The 23,937-nt window shown below is 42.7% G+C and overlaps 1 protein-coding gene across 1 annotated transcript in view; it reads right to left on the reverse strand.

Moving 5' to 3' along the window:
* CLIC5 (chloride intracellular channel 5) overlaps positions 1 to 19,120 on the reverse strand; it is a 162,337-nt gene extending 143,217 nt beyond the window's left edge. Inside the window, exon 1 of the mRNA XM_061146856.1 lies at positions 18,374 to 19,120. Within this exon, the coding sequence (XP_061002839.1) occupies positions 18,374 to 18,988 (615 nt within the window). The 5' untranslated portion in view covers positions 18,989 to 19,120. The remainder of the gene's footprint in view (positions 1 to 18,373) is intronic.
* Positions 19,121 to 23,937: the final 4,817 nt, after the last annotated feature.

Below are 23,937 nucleotides of genomic sequence, written 5' to 3' on the forward strand. Positions count from 1 at the left end.
ATTGAACCTGGGTCTCCTGCATTGTAAGCAGATTCTTTTCCATCTGAGCCACAAAGGAATTTTTCTAAAGATAACCAAAAAGGAGAAATAAGAAGAATAGCTTTCCTAAATCACATATATTATATATGTACGTGAAATTAAAATGTGTATCTATATTTGTATATGTATATAAAATAAAAGCATATATATTCATGGAGAAGGCAATGGCACCCCACCCCAGTACTCTTGCCTAGAAAATCCCATGGATGGAGGAGCCTGGTAGGCTGTGGTCCATAGGGTCGCTAAGAGTTGGACACAACTGAGCGACTTCCCTTTCACTTTTCACTTTCATGTATTGGAGAAGGCAATGGCAACCCACTCCAGTGTTCTTGCCTGGAGAATCCCAGGGACGGGGGAGCCTGGTGGGCTGCTGTCTATGGGGTCGCACAGAGTCAGACACGACTGAAGTGACTTAGCAGCAGCAGCAGCACCATTCATGTGTGTACGTATGCAATACATAATCCTTCCATTAAGGAATCTTTGAGGTAGGGGCTAGGATTTCTGAAAATAGAAAATACCAACTACAAACAAATGTCCCAGCCATCAACAATGGCCCTTTCTCTGAACTCCTAGAACACTTAACTGAACAGCCCTCCTCTGCTCTAGTGTTTGCTAATACTCTCTCCTCTGAGCACTTGTGAGCTCCTTCAGGGTGGAAACCTTGCTCCCACTTGTGGGTCCCCCAGTCCCTGGGGCAGCGGCAAGCTTGTACCAGAGGCTGGATAAATGTTTGTCAGGGTAAGATATGTTGAACTTGGAGACCAGCTTGCTAGCACTCACTACTACTATCTCCATGAGATTGGAGACAAATTCTTTCACCTCTCTGGATCATAGTTTCTATGCATCTCAAACAAGCAAGTTGAATCCATGATCTTCCCTGGATCTAAATACCCCCCAAGTCTGTTTCTCTACCTCAAGGTCTTCACCAGCAAAGTGAGGATAAAATCCTGATTTAGCTCTGGATACAGACAGAGAAGGGGCTTCCCTGGTAGCTCAGCTGGTAAAGAATCCACCCACAATGCAGGAGACCCCAGTTTTTTCAATTCCTGGGTGCAGAAGATTTCCTGGAGAAGGGAGAGGCTGCCCAATCCAGTGTCCTTGGACGTCTCTGGTGGTTCAGATGGTAAAGAATCCTCCTGCAATGCGGGAGACCTGGGTTTGATCCTTGGGTTGGGAAGATCCCCTGGAGGAGGGCATGGCCAACCCACTCCAGTACTCTTGCCTGGAGAATCATGGAAGGACAGAGGAACCTGGCAGCCTGCAGTTCATGGGGTCACAAAGAGTCAGACACAACTGAGCAACTAGGCACAGCACAGACGAGAAAGGGTTTCTCTCTCTTTTCCTAAGTGTTTCCTGCTGTGACCCGTGACTCTACATGTAGGATGAGGTCACCAGCCCCAGGATATGTTTAGAGAATGTGCAAATCTTCCTTTTCATGTTCTTCCCTGTTGGCTCATATGACTGAGCTTCCCTGGTAGCTCAGATGGTAAAGAATCTTCCTGCAATGCGGGAGACCCAGGTTCGATCCCTAGGTCAGGAAGACCCCTGGAGAAGGGAATAGCTAACCCACTGTGGTATTCTTGCCTGGGGAATTTCATGGACAGAGGAGCCTGGCAGATCACAAAGAGTTGGACACAACTGAGGGACTAACATTTTCACTTTTTTTTTCACGTTCTAACCCTCGTGACGTGGTAACTGAATTTCACCCCCACAACAATAATTCCTGTATTTGTTTTGTGTTTTATATTTTATAAATACTGTCTCGTGTATTTTATCTTTTGATACTCACAACTGCCTCACAAAATAGGAAGAAAAGATATTATTCCCAGATATGGAAATGTGTCTCAGAGAAGTAAATTTGCCTAAAGGCACCTAGTAGTTATGCTGGTCTGAATTGAGCCTGGGGGTTCTTTTTCCCTGGACTCAGTCTCTGAATTTAGGCATCATGACCAGGAAGTAAATCTGTAACTTGGGGGAGGGGGGTGAGGGTGATACTTAGGACCCATCCTCTCAACTCCCTTCTGCATGAGCAGTCAGCAAACATCGTTAATGTCTCATGTACTTCAGTCCCAGAGCAGGTATAATTAATCCAGTACATTAATCCAGTATTTTCCACAGTGTATTTCATGAAGCATGGTGTGATTTCCCTGAAAAAAACAAAATCTTGCAGTCAAATAATTGGGAAATACTCCATCTGCACCCTCTCTTAGAGCTTTTCCACTATGTATTTGCAAATGAAAAGGCTGAGAAGTTCTGCGGTAAAGAGCCCTATTCAAACACTTGTAAATTCAATAGTTTCAAAACTATATTTAGAACCTTTGTGCATGAAATATTATTGACAGGTTTCTGCCCACAGACCTTCCTGAGATCCTGCTGAAATAACAGTATAGATCCACGGAAGGGATAATCTCAAAAGGATAAGGGAAATGGGACAAGACTACCAAGGGACATAGAATTTAGACAAACTTCTGGAGGTGAGAAGGCGGCTGGGAGCACAGTGACTGATGGTACAGAACAGAACAGACCCCAAGGGGGCTGTGGAGGAGGTGGGGGCCATGTGCTCTTCCAGGACCCCAGAGAAGCTGTGGGCTTGAACTTGGCCAAATCCACAGGGAGCGGGAGGTGTGATGTGGGGCTCAGCTGGAGTGACTCACTAAAAGTCTATCCTTGAACAGCTGTCCCAGTGGAGTTTACCTCCAGGCTGAAGATGGAAGGTTCTCGGGACTCCCTTGGGGGTTCAGAGGTTAAGACTGTGCTTCTAGTGCAGGAGGTACATGTTCTATCCCTGGTCGGGGAACTAAGCTCCCTGGGGAGTTTCTTCTCCCCAGGAAGCTCTCTGAGTCGCTGGGGAAAGGTGCTTCCAATGTGCGTGTGGAAGTGCCCCCAATCCTTTTCTTGGAGATCCACTTCCTTTCTACTCACTGTGAAGTGGCTTCCTCTGTCTCTCTTCCCTCGTAGGATAGCGTGGAAAGACTCCAAAAAGGCACAAGTAGAGAATCAAACCAGAGTTATGAGGAGTTAAGAATGTCACGATGAAAAATGTAACAGAAGAGCCGGAAAACAAAGGAAACCTTTGAAATGCTGCCTGCCATATCAGTAAACAAAGGATGTTGCAGCTGTCACGCCATCAACCTCTGCAGCTCTGAGAGGACTCAGGATGGAGAAAAGCAAGATACTGGCCCTAGAGAGCTAAGGTGCATGTCAAAGGAATGATTTCAGTGAGCCCAGCCTCGTGCAACTGCCTGGCTAGAGAATAGGACTAAATTCATTCACTTGAGGTATCTGGAGTTTTTTTTGTTTTTTGTTTTTTTTTTTAAATTAATGGTCATCTTTTGATGTTCTGACCACCTGATTCTTGTTGCAAAAACTGCATATATTCTGGCTCCTCCCTTATCTTTTCAGAGCAGTCCTCCAGAGCTACCTGAGAGGCTGTCTTCCTGGCCTAAGTCCTCAGAAATTCCATGGAATAAAACATAATTCTCAATTTTTAGGTTGTGTATTTTTCACTTGACAAAACATAGAGAGAGAGAGAGAGAGAGATAACATGAGGGAAGTAACAAGACGCAGAGGTCAAATCCAGAAGGACAACACCCAGCTAAGATGAATTACAGAAAAAATAGAGGGCAGGGCCATGCCTGACACGTGATGTACTCAGCACAAACATGCAAGAGCAAGACCCCAAACAGGTGAAGTTCCTGTCCTGGGAGCCAGTCAACCTTCTGTTAATAATAGGGCAGACCAGCCGTAACAAAGTGCAATGTCAGGAGCATAAAGCAAACAGGGGATAAGGAAAGAGAGCAGTACAGTTCTGTTGTGTAGAGTGAAGATGTTATTTGAGAAGCGACACTGCAGAAAGTAAGGAATTGAGCCTCGTTTAATCCATGTTTGCTGAATGAAGGAAAGAATGAAAGAATGAGGATAGACGAGTGATACAGCCCTGAGAAAGGCAGGCCTCACTGTTCTCACCTACAACCGAGCAGTTCCCCTCGGTAATCCCCGAGCCCTGTCCATCATAATTAGAAAGCAGGCTTTAATCCCACCCAGAAGAGCCACTGCAGTTGTTGAGACCAGGCATTTGTGACATCGGGGGACATCCCATCTGTCCTACGATGTGTTAGGAGACCGAGGCAATGCTTTATCACAGGCTGGATTGCTTCTCTCGGCAAATGGTCTCCCAGAGGTCCTGAGAGCTGGGGTTTTATACTGGGGCTATTTTTAGTTGTCCGCAGAGGCTGCTGGGACCTATTGCTTCAGGAGGGGCTGGTGAAAACTTTACCCAGGGGAGAGGCATTGCCTTCTGTAATCTTAGCCTGAAGAACTCTCTAATAAGATGTGAGGATTTACAGCCTCTGAGAACTGGATGCCTCCTTCACGAAATACAAGATCAGGTAGCTGTGCTCTGTACCCGGCAGTCAGCAAGAAATGGGCCAAAGTTATTTTGGTCGATGGGGTGGTAATAGTTCCCATTCAAAATCTTTTGCTAAATAAAAGGGACTGTTGTTCTTTGGGACTGATTGATACTTGGAAAGTCTCAGCTGGGGACAGGTCCAGAGAAGATGCCCCTCACACTGAGTTTTCATAAGGGCATCCCAGCAGGGTCTGTGTTCCAAACTGCATGTCCTTTTCTTGCCAGTAAAACAAGGCAGGTGTAAGGTCTGGTTGGGAGATTCTGAGCTAGGTATGTAATCTGCCAATGTTTCTACCTCCTTCTCTGTTCCAGGATAATAAGGGCAAGGCTGCCTGTAAAACCCACTGCTGTTGAAATCATCTTCCCAAAGCACAGTCTGACCTTGCAAGTTCCTAGTTTTAAAACCCTAGATACTCCCTGCTACAGATGAAATGCTATCTAAAAGTCCTAGGTGTCATTCCAGACCTTCTGTATTCCAGGACAATCCCAAGGCTTAATTTTGCTTCTACTGTGCCTCTACCTTCAGCTTCTCTTGTGCTCCAATCAAACTATATCACTGAATGTTCCCTATAAAGATATTTTCCATTTCCATGCCTGTGATGGACTTCATGTTTGTATACTCCCCACATTCATATGTTGAAACCCTCAGTTTTACATATAGGAGCCTATTTCATCCTCATAATAATCCAGTGAAAGGTTAAATAAATTGCCTAAGTCTACACAGCTAAAAAGAGACAGGATCAGGATGCGAATCACAGTCTGGCTCCAGGTTTTCTGCTGAAACCACTAAGCAAACTGGCCTCTCAGTGACATAGTATTGAGAAGGATGATGTGATTGCTGAGGCCTAGCATCGCATCCTTGGTTCCAGGTCCCATCTGCCACCTGCATGCCTACATTTCCTTCAGAGTTTCAAGTCTGCCTCTTCGGTGAAGCCCTCCCTGATAAATCCAGCCTTCTTCCATTTCTGAATGCCTTCGGTGCTTATTTGATAATGTGTATCATGTATTCTTGCAACTGATTCTCTCTCAATTCTCATGTTAGTTTCTAAATACTTTACAGTGGGTGTTAATACTTCCTTCTAGCCATCAGGGCAGAGCCTCACCAGTGAAGGTCCCCAGCTTAGACTGCTTTTCGATTGCTCACAACACCTGCACACCAAGTGTGGAGTACAGGCTTCGTAAAAGACTCATCAGCCTGTGTGTTTGGAGATGGATTAAAGGGATGCACAGGAAGGACCAGGCAATTGGCCTGAACTCATTCTTGCAGCTACACATTGTTTATGATGGATCAAGAGCTCACCACACTTAAAGAAAATCACTCAACCTTCACCCTCATATCTTCTCAGTAAGCAGCCCCCTTGCCCCACCCCAGATAATCCCCCTTGCTTTAACATGGCAAGTTGTTTTGACTGAGGAGAAGGGCCTTGATCTCTGTGTCTAATTTCCAGACTTAATGCTACTTGGTCCAAGTGGCCAATGGGGCAACATTTTCAGTCCTCAAAGTTACTGCTGCTTTGATGGATAACACCACAGAGAGACCCTCAGTGGGCCTGGGCATGGCCAGTGGATACTGACAGCTTTACTGAGATTCACAAGCTCTACAATGAGCTATAGAGCTTTGCCTAGTCAGTTGCCATTTGAAAACAATTGATTCATATGAACTTATAGCACAGATACTATTTATCGAAGAGAATAATTTTCACTGGTGATTTCTTTCTTTTGTGGGTAGGGCCACTCTTCTGTTTCACTAAACCCAATCACTGAACCTTTTATTTTTAAACAAGGGGATAAAGACCCAAGGCAGGGCCTGTGACCACATAGCTGATGAGTCTTCATGCCACGTCTGAACCCGGGTCACCCTACAGTAGTACTGTCTTATACAACCTTCTGAGATGCTAGAAATATTCTCTAGGTGTACTTTTCAATATAGTGGCTAGTAGCCACATATGTCTCATTGGCACTTGAAATGTGGATAGCATGACTAAGGAACTGAATTTTTAAGATTTTTTTTTTTCAGTTAAATTAGTTTAAATTTAAATGTCACATGGAGCTAGTGGCTAGTGTTTTGAACAGCACAGTTCTAGAAGAACCAAGACAGTTAACAGACGGTTGCTATTGTAAATACAAAAAGACTATCCACCAAATTCTTTCCTTTCTTGCCACCATAAGAGAACAGAACACAAATACTTCTGTAGATGGGAAAAAACATGCAGTTGTACACCAATTAACAAAAGGCCCTCATGTCAGTTATTCATTACCACCTTACATATTTACCCTGCAATTGTTATCATTGAAACCTCAGAACATTAGTGGTTTTGTAAACAGTGCATCCTCTTGTTGATGTTAGCTGTTGCCATGTTACGGTTGTGCACCAAGCTGGGCAATAATGAGGAGCTGGCACTTTTACAAACCCATAGCTCATGAAAGGATGCAGAGAGCTCTGCTTATAAAGCATAAACATGGGGCATGGCTTAGAGCCCAGGTTTCTAATCTTTGTCCCTACAAGATTACACAGAATACTTGGTTTCAGGGCTGAAAACATGTTCCACTCACAGGGAGTCATCTCATATTTTTAAGGGAGTGTCATTTGGTAGAAGAGCTGCCAGTCAGTGAATTTTCCTAGGGACACAATATAATTTGTACACAAAATCAACCTGGATTCTCCGGGCCTGGGTATTGGAAGACAGCTTAAAAATAGCATTCCCTTTTAAGAGTAGTGAAGTCCTCTTTTCCTACAGGTTTTCAAGGGAACTCATGGAATCACCAGAGGCTTGAATGGTAAGAAGTTAAAAGATGAGACGATAGCATTGTATTTTGGCTTTTGTTGATGAATGATTAGCTGGGACATCTATTTTCCTGTCCCCTCATTACTCAGAACTTAAAGTGCAAAATAAAGACAACATAGTCTTAAAAGAAAATGGAAAGATGGAAGGTCAGCAAGCAGCTTTTGACTGAAGGCCAACATATCTGCAATAGCTAACTCCCATAATATCACTTTAAGGTCATTATCATTAGACTTTAGTCTAGTTGAACTTTATGACTATATTCCAAACTCCAATTCAGACTTGACTTCAAGGGACCAATATTTGAAAGAAAGGAGAAGCAACTCAAGTGAAATGAGGATCTTAAAGTCAATTTTGACAACCTCCATTTTGGCCAAGATGGATGAAAAGGAAACAGATTTCCACTTACCAATAGAAACTTTCTTTAAACAACAGGTAAGGCAGACAAACTATGTGAAGTGATGGTTTTCAGACACTGGAGACAGAGGACCCCAATAGAGACTGATTCTCTCTGAGTTGAGGAGACAGCAGAGTCTGATATTTCAGAAAGAAGGCCAAGGCAGCTAGAATTCACAGATCTAAATAACAGACAGGATGGAGGTGCAGAGAGAGTGATAGTGATAGAGTTAGAGATAGATAGATAGGTAGATAGATGCAATCCATATTTTTAACCTGATGGAAAATTAACTCAAAATGGATCTTAGAGTTAAATATAAAACCTAAAACTGAAAAACTTCTAGAAGAAAATATAGGAGAAAATCTTTGTGACCTTGGAGTAGACAAACAGTTCTTAGAACAGAAAAGGCACAAACCATAGAAGAAAGAAATCGATACAAGGACTTCATCATAATCACAAACTTCAGTCTTCAAAACACACTTATGAAAAGGAAAAGTCTCTCTAAACTGTGTGAAAAATATTTATCTGATAATATTGTATCTTGACTATATAAGAAACTCTTAAAATTCAATAATATGGATATGACAATGCTAAAATAACAATAATAAGCAAAATATTTGAATAGATACTTCATCAGAGAAGATGCAACAAGAGCTAGTAACCACATGAAAAGATGTTTAACATCATTAGTCATTAGAAAAAAAATGTAAATCAAAGCTGCCATGAAAGATCATTATACATTTACCAGTACACCTACAACTTAAAAGATTGACAATATCAAGTACTGGGAAAGAAGCAATTTAGAAATCTTTTATAAATTCTTCCAGCCACTTTGAAAGGAACTTGAAAGATTTTTTAAATAAGGTTAAACATTCACTGACCATATGCCCCAATAATTCCACCCTTAGGTATTTGACCAAGAGAAATGAAAACAAAATGAACACAAAAGCTTATATGTGAACACTTATAGCCATTTTATTAATAATAGTCAAAACCTGGGAAAGAACCCAAGTGTCCGTCAACTGCTGAATGAATGAACAAATTGTGGTACAGTCACACAATGGAATATTACTTAGTAACATAAAGGAACCACCTAAAGATGTATGTACTGATATGGATGAATTCAGAAACATTATGCTAAGTGAAAGAAACCACACACAAAAGGTTACAGAAATTAATTCAATGTATACAATACTTTTGAAAAGGCAAAACTATGATGATAGAAAGATGTGTGGTTTCCAGGATTCAGGGCGTGGCTGGGAGGGGACCCGTAGCAAAGGATCAAGAGGGGATTTTCTTAGATTATGGAGATATCCCTTATCATGATTGTGATGACAGTTATACAACTGTATATATTTGTTCAAAATTCACTGAAGAGTGCACTTACAATTCCTGTAAAATTTAGTGTATGTAAATTATGTCCCAACGAAATGGACACTCAAAAAAGGAGGTACATACTAGGATATATAATATAATACCATCTGTATTAAACAAAAGGGGAAAAAGATAATTTCAAATATATGAACATACATCTATTTGACAGGATTGTTTAAAATGTTTCAGGAAGCATAGAAGAATGGAATAAATAGAATAGAATAAACCACCTCAGAAAATGGAAATGGAATGCCTGAGGGAGAGAGGTAGGGAAGGGACAATTTTTTGTACCTTTCAAATTTTCAACCATGTAAATGGTGTGTGTGTGTGTGCACGTGTGTGTGTGTGCTAAGTCACTCAGTCATGTATGACTCTTTGAGACCCTAAAGACCATTGCCTTTCAGGCATCTCTGCTCCCGGGATTCTCCAGGCAAGAATACTGGAGTGGGTTGCCCTGCTCTCCTCCAGGGGATCTTCCCCACCCAGGTATCAAAGACATCCAGCATCTCTTATATCTCTTGCATTGGTAGGTGGGTTCTTTACCACTAGCGCCACCGGGGAAGCATTGTGCAAATGGTAAATGTATTCAAAAGGGGAGAAGAGTCAGTTGGGCTCCAAAACCTGTAACTATTCAACATGAGTTGAGTTGAAGTCCTGTTTCTATGTGAGAAAGAGAGGTAAAAAGATAACTATCACATTGTTTTGGGTTAAATTACATCTCCCCAAATTCGTATGTTGAATCCTAATCCCCAGGTCCTCAGAATGTGACTACATTGGAGACAGTCTTTTACTGAAGTAATCCAGTCAAAACGTGATCCTTAGGGTGAGCCTAATGGGATCATTATGGCAGACCCCTAATCCAATATGACTGTGTCCTTGTACAAAGAGGATATTAGGACACAGACAGACACAGAGGAAGATGCAAGAGGAAGACAGCATCACCGAGTCAAGGAGAGAGACCTCCGTAGGAACCAACCCTGCCACACCTTGATTCTTGCCTTCCAGCACCCTGGAGAATTCTGGAGACTTCTGACCTCCAGAATTGTGAGAACATATGTATCTGTGTACCATCAGGCTATGGTACTTCGTTATGGCAGCGTTAGCAGACTGATATACTGAGGTGAGATCCAGCCTCGAGGGGCCAAGAAAAGCTTGGGCGAGGGCCCAGAGTCATGAACTGACATGAAGTGTGCAGGAAAATAGGGCTTCCAGATGACTCACTGGTAAGGAATCCACCTGCCAATGCAGGAGATGCAGGAGACTCGGGTTCAATCCCTGGGTGGGGAAGATTCCCCTGGAGAAGAAATGGCAACCCACACCAGTATTCTGGCCGAGATAATCCCATGGACAGACGATCCTGGAGGGCTACATGGGGTTGCAAAGAGTCAGATGTGACTGAGCACGCAGGTGCAGGGTAAAACAAGTCAACAAGTTTCAAGGCAAAGTGTGAGTGAAGAGTAAGTAGTCGGTGATGAGGTCTTGGCTAAAAGCCTGATGGGGCATGAAGACCTTTTGATACATTCTCTCATGCCGGCCTTTTTCCCGGGGGTAGTGGGGAGCCACTCCATAGCCAAAAACAGGGAATGGTGTGGTCAAATGCCAATCTGGTGACTGTGTGGGGCTTCTTAGGAGGAAGATGGGTCTGGGGGCAGAGTGACCAGTTGAATGACTGTGGTCAAGATGATCGTGGCCAGTGGTGGCCAAGATGGAGAGGAGAGAACACTTTAGGCAGTGAAACTGACTGCGTGGTAAAGAAGCAGAAATCTCAGTTACTCAGAAGTTTTAGTTCATACAATTGGTGACACAGCTCACAAGGTTGTGGGATGAGGTATGGATGCAGGGACTGCCATTAACTTTTCAGTCCCTTTGGAGAAAAAAGGTCCAAACTATATTAAAATAACATCAATCAAAACTTTGTGCTGAATCCACATTATACTTTCCCCCAACAAAACATAAAGTACCAAGACACACATTTAGATAATACATAAATCAGCAACATGCTTGGTCGCTTTTCTCAGAAATTCATCTGGATGAAATCAAGGATATAAATATTTGGATATATATCCAGACGCTCAGCTGAATGAATAAATAACTAAAAAAGCAGACAGTCATTATACACAATATATTTACATTTGAAAGTTTCACCTAATCTTCAAAATGAAACTTAAGTAGATGTTTGTTTGGTCCTGTCCTACATGGTTAAGTGGAAATGCTTTTTAATTTGCTTATCCATCACCCTAAACATTGCTTTGCTCATGATATTCTCCTCCAATATCATGCTACTCTCAGTTGCCTTCAGGATAAAATCCAAGCTGCTCAGCGTGCCATGTAAGACCATGCATAATATTTTGTAATAGTTTATAAGAGAAAAGAATCTGGGAAAAAAACAGATCTATATGAATCATCTTGATTTATACTTGAAACTAACACAACATTGTAAGTCAACTATACTCCAATGAAACAAACAAACAACAACAAAAAGACAGAAGGAGAATAAAAGATATAATTAAAAAACGAAAAGAGTGTGCTCCTGGTTCTTCAACCTCAGCATCTGTACTGCCTCGACGGGCATCTTCCCTCCACTCCAGCCTCACAGACCTCCTTGCACACACGTGTGTATCTGCAGTGCCCTGTGTCTGCTGAGCCCACGGCCTCTCACATCCCCATGGCACCTCACCTGAGTCACATCTCCGTAAGCAAATCCAGCTGCCTGTCCCTCATTTCCTCAGTGGGATTTCTTAATTCCTCGACTCTGATGGGGAATTTTTGTTTGCCTCCAAAGCAAATGGATTCAGTGTGTTGCTTATGAAAACCGCCAGGAAGGAACCGGGAGGTGAGGGGAACTATTTTCCCCGATCTTGGCCGAGGAAAGAGTCTCAAAACCCAGACAGTGACAGAAAAGAATGGAAACCCTGTGAGTCAAAAAGATTGTAAAAACTGAGCGTATCTATCAATGCAGAACTTAACCATATATTCACAATGTACATGCATTTATTAATTTACAAATTATAGTAACGTACTACTACAAGGATACATTGTGCATGTGATGAAATACATAAAGTAACATTGAAGAAAACTAGGTTTACCTCAAATAGAAAAACTGCTTAATGCTTTTCATCCTAATTACAGCATTCTAACAGCCTGTGAGTATCCAAAATACTCTATTTTGGATACCAGCCTATGAGTTTAAGAAACAGTTGCTAGGGCCTGTATGTTGGCTGACTCCAGCAGGACACCATTTACATTTTCTGTGAATGGTGCTCCCCAACTTTGCTCCAGGCACAAGAGGCACAACACTTGTGCGTGGGGGCCCTGTGAGAGTCCCGTCAGAGACAGACCCTGAGGACACGCTTTCCAAGGAACAGACTTCGCGTGAGCTGAGTGGAAAGGCATGTGGATTTCTTGCTGGCCCTCCCAGTCACACCCAAATCGGGAGATCCTCATCATTGTCAAACAGTCTCCTTGAGAGGATAATGTGCCAGACACGTGACGCTGATACAGAGCTGGAGCCACATGCCCTGGTCAAAGACTGTAAGAGCTGGAAGGGCTGGAAGGGCCTGCATTTCAGAGGTGAGGGAACTGGGGCGCAGGAATGCTTCAGAGTGAATCATTGACCAAAACGTGTTAGAATTTCCTGACCACTGCTCTTTCCACAATATTACACTGTCACCTTAAGATCAGCAAACAGAATGTTTACGATGTCTACTAACTATAAGGCTTTGTGCCTAAAAGTTATTATTTTATGATGGCTCAAATTCATCACAATAAATGATAATGACTCAGACAACCAGTCCATCCTAAAGGAGATCAGTCCTGGGTGTTCACTGGAAGGACTGATGTTGAAGCTGAAATTCCAATACTTCGGCCACCTGATGCAAAGAGCTGACTCATTTGAAAAGACCCTGATGCTGGGAAAGACTGAGGGCAGGAGGAGAAGGGGATGACAGAGGATGAGATGGTTGGATGGCATCCCCGACTCAGTGGACATGGGTTTGGGTGAACTCCGGGAGCTGGTGATGGACAGGGAGGCCTGGCGTGCTGAGGTTCGTGGGGTCGCCGAGTCGGACACAACTGAGCGACTGAAATGAACTGAACTGAACTATAGAGCATTTACCATATGTCAGATAGTGTTCTAAGTGATTTACATGGATTCCCTTATTCAATCTTCATAACTACTCTATTAGGAACACAACATTATGACACCAATTTTACCAAACAGAAAACTGATAAACAACGTAACAGAAATTAATTTGCTAAGCCAGGGTTCAAACCACACAACCTGACTTCAAAACCTACTCTACAACATATATATATATATATACACTGCCTTCCGTAATCAATGACATCGATAATGTGCAGAACAAAAGGTGTTCTTTTGTATCCTTTTTCTTTGCAACTGTCATAATCAGAATACTTTTTTCCCCTTTGCATGAAATACCAGAATTTTTTAATCTCTCTTCCCTTCTCCATCTTCCTGTCTATCTCTTATCTCCATCTATATCTCTATTTCCTTCCTCCCCCAGTCTCTGCCCCTCTTGTCCTTCTATTTCTTTCTCTTACACACACACACACACACACACACACACAGTTATAACAATGTCTACGTGGTCTTTTAATTTTAGCAGAAAGCATCAGACAATTCTTATAATCTTATCAGCAAATTCTGAACTGACAGTCTCTCTTGATTGCCTATGACATAGATTGCAGCTCTCACTAGAGACCTTTCTTTCACTGGATCTCAGTCAGTGACCACAAAGAAATTATTTCTTTCCTCTTATTTTCAAGAACTGTGTTTCTCTGGACTTCCTTGATGTTTTAAGACTCCAGGCTTACTCTACAGGGGGCATGAGTTCTCGCCTTGTTCAAGGGACTAAAGTCCCACATGCTGAGTTGTCCAGACCAGGAAAAAAGAAAAAAAGAATTGTATTTCTCTGTCTTCCCCAGAAAACAGACAGTTACACTTGGGATGTGCCGCTTTCATCTCTTATATCCAGTGTCCGGCATGCAGTGTGTTGTAAATGTAGGAAGGAAGGCGAGAGGGAGAGAGGGAGAAAGGGAAGGAGGAAGTGAGGGAGGAATATATGAAAGACTGCATGATCCACATTTTCTGGATCACATGTTCCTGGAGAAGAAGTTCACAGGTGAAATGGAATTAACATCTCCATTCACCCAGTGGCTCTGGTCTAACCCTCTCGGGTCAGCCTTGGCGCCTTCTCTTCTTCATGCTGCACAACAGACCCACCAGCAAAACCTCTGGGCTCTCTCTTCCCAACCATCTCAACCCTGCCCTGATGTCACCGGTGTCCAATCCACCATCTTTCCTTGCCTAGTTTTCCGACCGCCCCCAGCCTGTCCTCCCTGCCTCTGCGCTTTCTCTGCTCTAGTCTACCAATAAGAGGCAGTCAGAATGTTCCTTGCAGAACCCTTTGATGACAACCCCCCTCCGCCAACACTTACCACTCAGAGTAAAAGTGAAAGTTCTCTCTATGGCTCATCAGGCCCCGAGGTGACCTGTGCCCACTCCCATCTCTCTTTTCCTCCCTCGCTCACCTCACCCTGGCCACACTGCCTCCTCCCTTCCCTATTCGGCATCATTCTCGTCCCACTGTGGGAAGCTGAACAACAGCTCCCAGACACGCCCATGTTCTAATTCCCAGAAACTTCTGTAGCAAAAGGGACTTAGCGAAAGTGATTAATTAAAGGATCTTCACATGAAGAGATTATCCTGGATTATCCTGCGGGCCCAAACTAACAATTTTCCTTATAAGAGGGACCAGAGAAGTCCGACTGGAAGGCAAGGGGAAGCTGGGGACTTCTGTGGTTGTCCAGTGGTTAAGACTCCATGCTTCCACTGCAAGGAGCGCAGGTTCCATCTCTGGTCAGGGAACTAAGAACCTGCATGCTGCATAGCATGGCCAGGAAAAAAAATAATAAAGGTGAAGCTGAAAGCTGGGGAGAAAGGGAGATGTGACGTGGGCCACGAGTGAAACTTGAACACTGCCCCTAAAGAGTACTGCGCTGCGCTCAGGTACTCGGTCCTGTTGGACTCTTCGTGACCCCGTGGACTGTAGTCCACCTGGCTCTTCTGTCCTTGGGACTTTCCAGGCAAGAATGCAGGGGTGGGTTGCCATTTCCTCCTCCAGGGGATCTTCCGGACCCAGGGGTCAAACCCACATCTTCTGCATCTCCTGCATCGCGGGAGGATTCTTTACCACTGAGCCACCAGGGAAGCCCTTTCTAGGAGCAAGGGGGGATGGGGGTTGGGGGGGGAGGGCGATGGGAACACACTCTCCCTAGAATCTCCAAAAGGAACCCAGCTCTGATGACTCCTTGTTTTAGCCCCGCAAGACTCACTCCCGATTCTGATCTCCAGAATGCTGGAGAATAAATTCGTGTGGTTTGGAGCCACTGTGTTCCTAAGTAATTTGTTAGGGCAGCTGCAGGAAATTAACACACCCGTTATTTTGTTTTATGTTTCTCTATGGCACTGTCACCACTGGGCATATTTTATATTTACTTATTTATGTGTCCATCTGCTCTCTCTCCTGCTATGATGCAAAGTGCAGGGGAGCCTGGACTTTGTTTTCTTCCCTGTTGTACACCCGGAACCTGGCCCAATAACTATCTGTTGAATGAATAAATAAATGATGTATTTTAATTAATTGATCAACATCCGGAAGTGGCTGAGCCTCAATACGAGGTTGGTTGAATACACAGTTATTAACTTGCATTCCATTTTCTCTGATCTGTCCAGACAGGTAGAAACACACACAAATGAGAACAGGTATAGCTGCAGCCCAAGGTGTTCAGTTGATCAGTGACTCTTTGCGACCCCATGGGCTGTAGCCCACCAGGCTCAGACTTTGTCCATGGGATTTCCTAGGCAAGAATACTGCAGTGGGTTGCTATTTCCTTCTCCAAGGTATCTTCCTGACACAGGGATGGAACCCATGTCTCCTGCATTGGCAGGCATATTCTTCATGACTGAGCCACCTGGGAAGTCCAAGAAGAATTCATACAGGGAATCAAAAGAGGGTGAAAAGCCTTTTGGGTTCACAGTAGCTGGAACATTAATGGAACATCAGTAGCCCAAGCGACCCACCCCAAAGCAGCCCAGGAGGAGAACAACCCCAGAACCCCAGCAGCAAGCCTGCTAGGAAGATGGTGATCCCTGTTCAATACAGAGGTTCCAGCACCCACTCCTTGGAGCTGGGAGGAGCATGGAGCTTGAGCTGGTCACCCTCATGCCCTCCACTCCCGGGCAAGACCAGTCACCTGTCTTCATGTCATGAATTTCCACTCCGCATGGAATAAAGAACTGCAGTGGGAGTGGGGTGGGGGTTGAGAAGCTGGGATTAAGCCTGTCCTTCTCACTGAATAATGCTGAGTATCATCTCTTAAAAGGAGTTCACACATAGGAGCTGAGTTTGATTTTATATTGTATGACCCCTTAGCAAACTTAGAGTTAATTAGATCCAATATTTGCTTTAGGGAACTACGGATCTTAAGAACTTAGAAACCATGTGTTACTATCAAATAGTTTTTCCTGTGGCTGGCACCAGTCAGAGATGCCAATACTTCTACTCCCTCCTATTTCTGTTTGGTTCAATGGTGGTAGCAGGCTAATTTCTGATGAAATCAACACTTTGTCAAATATAAAAATAATGGTCTGATGTGCCTGGAATGATGGAGATCATGACAATGATAGTTCATCTTCAACGATTAGGACAATAATGATTCAGGATGTTGATGGTTGCAGGAAGTTACATGGATGCCTCTGTCTTGAGGAAAATATACCCAGTCCTCACTTTTGAAAGATTGCTTCTTTTTTTTTAAACTAACACAATGGTAAGTGGATATAAAGGCTGGAAGGCGGCTTGAATGCCTCTGTTTGAACTTTGCCTCCTCCGTGGAGACTCTCTTGACTCCTCCGTGCACCCTCGGGCACTCCCAGGATACCCACAGCATTTTGCTTGCTCACTCCTCTATTTCACCAAAATTCACAACTTGCAAGTCTGTCTCCTATACCACATTGTTATTTCTTGAGAGAAAGGGCTCTGTCTACAGACCCATCTCCCTCCCAAATGCTCAACACAATCCCAGGCAAGGTTTGCCAGGTACCTAAATACAAACCATACACTCTGCTTGGTGATTTTAAAACAGGACCTTGTGGTTGAACAAAAGAGACATGATTTATACACCAAAAACAACTAGGAAAAAATACAGAGTAGGAAATAATTACATATTAAATTAGCAATACATACAATTAGTGCATTTCACTAGAGGAGTTAATTGGAAACCAGAAAGGGGAGAAATGAGTATAAACTGGGGTTTTCATAGATTTGTAGAGTAATTATTTTTGTTAGCCAGAAGTAGAAGGATTACAAATATGCTGTCTTCACATTAAAGAACTGTGTCAATATGAATTTGGGTGGGGGGATGTTGGGAAAAAAATCATCTTGATCCATAAAGATGATCTGTTTAGCCCTGAAATGCTTTTTTATGTCTTGATAATATTCATAATCATAATCTTTATTAGGCTATCATCTAATACAAAGATCATCAAAGATCTTTGTTTAAATATCCCACAGGTTAAACATTAACACTGACGCTAAGTGTCTTACTACTAGTGAAATCGTTTTATCTCATCAGATATTTTAGTTATATTGGTGTCGAAAGGGCAAGCTGAGTAACAGAGGTAACATTTATTGACTTTATATGAAGTACTATCTGTGAACTTAGAAACGCTCAGGAGGAAACACTGGTACCCAACTGTAGTCTTGACTTTCACAAACTGTAGTTTTGTTTTACAAAATCACGTTGATGGAGGAAATTTAACCAGACAGAAAAATGGCACTTGACGTCAGTCACAAAGGAAAGGATTTGAGCAACAATTTCTGCTCACTCACAAGCGAACTTTTTTTTTTAATTTTGATTTTCTGCTCATCATGGATTTTTTTTAGCATCCATTTTTAAAACTTTCATTTATTGTTTGGCCAAGCCCCATGGCATGTAGGGTATTAGTTCCCCAACCAGGGATCAATCCATGCACCCTGCGGTGGAAGGGTGGAGTCCCAACCCCTGCACCACGAGGCAAGTACCCTCAAAAGGGAACTCTGAAAAAAGGCTTTGCCCATGGTACAGAGAAGCGATCATAAGACACACACTTTAAATGTACTTTCCAATTCTTGTAATTTTGAGCCGTTCTGGGTGAACCGTGGAATGACTCATTTCATCAGCCCTACTCTTTAATAGATACTGACATCCAAGGACCACAACACCACGCATCTTTCCCTGGTCACTCAGAGCAAAATAAAGCACCAGTTATGCCATCTGCAGGAGCAGGTGTGCCTGTTTCAGGGCATTCCTTACCTTCACAAAGAGGTTAATCTCGGGGCTTGCGGAAGCCGATTCATTTCCTTCTGAAACATCATCAGCAGAATAGCTGGTAGGGGAGATCTCACGGGTGGAGAAGGCTCTGCTATTCTGGATGGTGAAGCTCGAAGGAGAAGGCAGGTCTGCCTCCATCTCACTTCCATTCTCCTGGGGTTCCTCTGGATCGGACCCCTGGGGCTCCTCTGGGTCAGACCCCTGGGGCTCCTCTGGGTCAGACCCCTGGGGCTCCTCTGGATCAGACTCCTGGTCCTTGGTTGGTGAGAACAATTCTTCCAAGATGTCCTCATCCTCCGTGGCTTCCCCTGGGTGGGGGTCCTGAGCCTTAGAACATGTTTCATCAGGCAGGACGTATTCTCCTGTTTCTGGCTGTAAAGAGGCCGAGGTTCTCCCCTGACGCCCAACAGTGTACACGGCCACAGAGTCATATTCGTGGTTTTCCAGCTCATTGACATATAAGTTGTCTCCCCTCCTCACATCTTCATGGACTTCATCGTAAAGGGGACCTCCGTTTTCTTCTGGGTCTGAATTCTCGTACACCCTCTCTGTTTGGACTCTGTTGTAGATGATGGTGCTGTAGTTTTTGTCATTCATGTTTATTGATCTGATAGATCCTTTCGCAAGCAGACCCAAGTAGGTCTGAGATGAGGAAAGGGCTAGAGGATACTGCACCTCTAGCAGAGGAATCAACAGGCTTTTGAAACACAGCAACCAGCCACAACTATCAATGACAGGTCTCTAACAATCATTTACTGGAGACTTTAGTCGGCAAACCACAAGTCCATTGGACATAAGATAAAGCTTACACAGTCAGTTAACTCCTTCACGTCTGATATTTTCAAGCAGACTCTGTGGTTTTTCTCATTGCCAGCAACTCCAAGATTCTTTGGATCAACTAGAGGTTGAATTATCTTCCCAGTACACATTGAAATTCTGAATAGTTAGCCATTTGTCATTAAGTAGAGCTCCTTCTTCCAACTACCTCCAAATGCTGACAACATTCAAGAAGTCACTGCTGTTCAGTGGAAAACAATTCTGTGCAATCATAACTCATCTGAGAAGAGCTGAATTTGTTACTCAAAACAACTGTTTGAGCATTGATGCCCTGTGATAAATGAGCTGTATATGTTCCAGTTAGGTGATGAATGCCATTTATGTTTCTTATCTGGAAACACCATGAGGTGATTCAATGGCAGAAGGAAAACAAGATAAGTGCTCTGTTCTATGGTCACATCAGTACAGATCACCCAAGCTAAGGCACTCAAAAGATTTATGGCTTGGGTTTTATTTTTCTCTCTTCAGTTTGCATGTGATCATCACAGTCAACACACCTTCACAATAACCCTTTTAGGTGCAGGATACTAATTGAGCACTAAACGCTTGAGTTAGAAGACACACTCTGTCCTCAAAGGACTTCTAAAGCAAAAAACTTTATGCACAAGCTGTCTAGCTGATGTCATCTACAGATGCCACAAATACACGGGCTCTTTGTTGTTTAACCTGGTACTCTAATCTGCTAATTCCTGCTTCCCTTCAGCACACCATGTACATCGTTCTCTTTCAAATAATAACCCAGGTGGGTTGTAAAGGGACTTTTAACGTCTAGAAATCACGTGAAAACTGAGAAGTAACCTGCCTGGTTGACAGGTTTCAAAGCACCTGATGAACAGCTTACTGACAAAACTTCATTGTACCCTTGCCTCCAGTGCTGCATTCAAGAATCTTCTAGAGTGAACTAGAGCATGATTTCTAGAAATCTAGCTTTGTGGATAGCTTAAAGAACAGATCAAAGGAAAGATGCCAGAGACAGACTTTAAAGTCTATCGATGCTACCCCTTTATTTTATTGAAAAGTGAAGTCTGATAGATCCGAATGCCTGACCAATTACCACAGTTCCCATAGTCTGGTGTTTATAACTCAGTGGAGCCCCAGTTTAAACCCTTCTCACAATCTCAGCAAGGGAGAAAACCTAAACGGTCATTCATTCTAAATGATTTTACATTTGAAGGCAGCCTGGAACCTAGAAAAGGGAAGCAAATGGTCCAAATTCTCACAGTGAGTTAATACTAAGCTGATTTCGATTGTGATTTCTTAACCTCCAGCTCAGTGATCTTCCTGTCACTCACTCCCTTCCTAAGTCATTGTTTTCCAACTTTTTCTCCTGATCATAAAACCTCCCAACTCACCCCATCCCTAAAAGATTCTTTTTAGATATTTCTCCCATGTAATTAAAATACTGCCGATATACTACATATCTGTTAGCATACTGTATATACATCTGTGCTTTATACTTCCAAAAAAAAAGTAAATTTTTTTCACTGAAGAACTAGTTTTCACTCTTCTGGATGTAGTATCACTTCTTTTGAGAATTATGTGCTTCCACTGCTAGAACCGTTCCAGGGTTCTAGGATGACCCTTTGTGCCATCCTGCATCATTTCCAAATAATAATATCCTACAATCTGAGCTTATGTACTCCGCATGCTACCAGGTCCCTACCAAGATGACTTGGTGTGTCCAAGGCGGCCGGTTAAACTTAGGGCCCAAGATCACACAGATATTTTATCCATTCAGCCCCCTTGTTAGCCTATCTCAGGACATGCCTATCATGATTTAGTTATAGGTTGCAATATGGAACTGGTCATCCTGTTAAAGCATAAATCAGATCATCTCTCTCTCTGCTCAAACTCATATAATGGCTCCTCAAAGTCCTTACAGTGACCCACATGCATTTGTGCATGCTCAGTCGTGTTTGGCTCTTTGTGACTCCACGGACTATAGCCCGCCAGACTCCTCTGTCCATGAGATTCTCCAGGCAAGAATACTGGAAGGGGTTGCCATTTCCCCCTCCAGGAGATCTTCCAGACTCAGGGATCAAACCCAAGTCTCCTGTGCCTCCTGCATTGGCAGGTGGGTTCTTTACCACTAAGTCACCTGGGAATCCCTGTAGTGACCCGTGACCGACAAAGCCCAGGAAAATTTATACCAGCTTTCCTATGCCCACTTTTCTCCCCCTGGCTTATGCTGCTGCAGAGGATATGGCCTTGTTGCTGTGCCTGGAACACTCTGGATCCTTACACTGGCTGTTCCCCCTACCTGGAATACATTCCCCTTGGATATCTGCATAATCAACTCTCCAAACTCTTCTAAGTTCCTGCTCATACATCCCTTTCTCAATGAGGCCACTCCAACTGTCTTGTGTAAAATGATGACCTATCCCAACTCCTATCTCTGCCCTCTCCCCATTACTAAAAGCCTTTACCTGGCTTTCTATTTATTTTTTCCATAGTACGTATCACCTTCTAATAAGATATATACATTACTTATTTATTATATGTCTTGAGTTTGTTTTCTGTCTTCTACCACTGGAGTATAAGTCCTGTGTGGGCACAGATCTCTGTCTGCTTTTTCATTATGGTTTCAAGCACCTAGAATAGTGCCTGGCACATATTATTCAATACACTATTTGTTGAATCCATTTTTGTGATGGTTTGGTATCTTTGTCCTCCACTGGACACGCAAAGCCCATGACTATTTTTCTCATCAATGCATACCTAAAGTCTAACAGACATCTGACACATAATAGGTGCTTATTAAATATTTATTTTATAAACAACTAAAATGGAGATGAATCTAGAATTCAAGCCATTTTACTCCTGGCCCATTTTCTTCCTGTGTTATCTCATCACTATATTGTAAACTCCTGCAGGAAGAAGCTGGGTCTCCCATAGCACTTTGTATACAACAAGTTGGCTTGTTTGCTTATAAAAGGAAGAGTCCCTCAGCCAATTAATCAATTAGGAAGTATTCTGAGCGCCCCGTATGACTGTGACATATAACCTAGGGAAAGAAACGAGACACACATTCATTTTCTCGAGAAGTTCTAAGAAAGAACCTGTGTGCTTTCTGAAACACAAGTTTGCTTATATCATACCCATGTTTGGAAATCTTCGATGAAAACACGTACAGGAGGATGTCTGTTCCAAGATTTTTCACAAATGGAACCAAGTCCATCTGTCCAGCCAGCGTCTCCCTCAGCAACCTCCCTGAAAGTCCTGCTCTGCAGCAGAAACGTGGCTCTTCCCTGAATACACCGTCCCATTTCCTGCCCCTATGCTTTTACATGTATGGGGCCTCCACGGGGCAAAATGCTACTCATTCCACCAGATATAGGATATAAATATACATAAGGCATGATCGGATGTGCACACACAACTGAGGAAATATACAAATTAGCTATTCCACAAAAAGGATCCAACTGGGACTACAGCAGCCCTGCCCATTCACTGTCTTAGATAACTGTGGGGCCAGCGTCTAGTCGTCTGAGTTGCAAGTACAAAGACTCAATTTGGTAAGTTTACACAGGGCTTTTCAAACATTGTAGAACTGAGTCACCTTAACCAAACTGAAAAACAAAACAGAACAAATATCAGTTTATCAACATAAAGGCCAATTTATTAATTTACCCCCCAAAGCATAACTGCCCCATCGACCTGAATATCTGCTCAAGATAATAAGCATGATCTCTTCACAGCAGCAAAGTCTACACAGAGAATCAGTTAAGGTAATATCCTCACATTATGATTATACGATGTCTCTAGGATCTGAGACAATATCCCTAATTTAAAAACCCAAATCAGTGATTTGTGCATTTTCTTATCCTGATCAGTCTTATTAGGAATTTTTCAATTCTATTTCTTTTTAAAAAATGTTTGACTTTATTAATAGTCTCTATTGTTTCTTTGTAATTTCATTAATTTCCGCTCCTATCTTTATTATTTCCTTTCTTATCCCCTTTTTGGTTTTACTTTTTTGTTGCTGTTTGTTTTATATTCTAAGATAATTGTGATGGACACATACCAGCATTTAACTTTTCTTCTTTTCTAATATATGCATTTAAAAAAATTTTCCTCTAAGGACAGCTTTATCTACATCTCGCAAGTTTTGATATGATTTAGTTTCCTTGTCATCCAGTTCAAAATACTTCCCATCTTCTGTATAGATTGTTTTCCTTTATCCATTAGTTACTTATAAATATATCAATCTATTTTAGAACAGTTGAAGATTTTCTAGTTATATTTTTGCTATTGATTTTTAGCTTAATTTCACTGTAGTCAGACAAAACCGTTGTTATGATTTTAATCTACTGAAATTTGCTTTGAGATAAGTGGGAGTGATCTCAGGGCTGCAGGGTTTCAGAAGAGGGCAAGGTCCCCTGGGTTGAGCGTTAAGGAAAAGCGAAAGTGAGTATCTTAGATGGTGGAAGAGACCCAGACAATGAAGTGGAGAAGGGTGATTAAGGTATGAAATGTGATGCCAAATCAAGAATTCACAGTGATGGAGATAAACCAGACTGGCTGGTGTATGTGGATTCTGGGGGAAAAATTAAGAGAAGTTGGCAATACTGAGGTTGACTGTGGATAACCTTGAATGCCAAGATCAGAAATCTGAGTTTTATGCTCAGAGGATGATATGGAGGATGAGCAGACACATAACACAGAAAGTCATTCAATTCCAGAATGATTTACACTCCAACTGGCTTTAA

This window comes from Dama dama, chromosome 7, assembly GCF_033118175.1.
Source record: "Dama dama isolate Ldn47 chromosome 7, ASM3311817v1, whole genome shotgun sequence".
Taxonomy (NCBI): domain Eukaryota; kingdom Metazoa; phylum Chordata; class Mammalia; order Artiodactyla; family Cervidae; genus Dama; species Dama dama.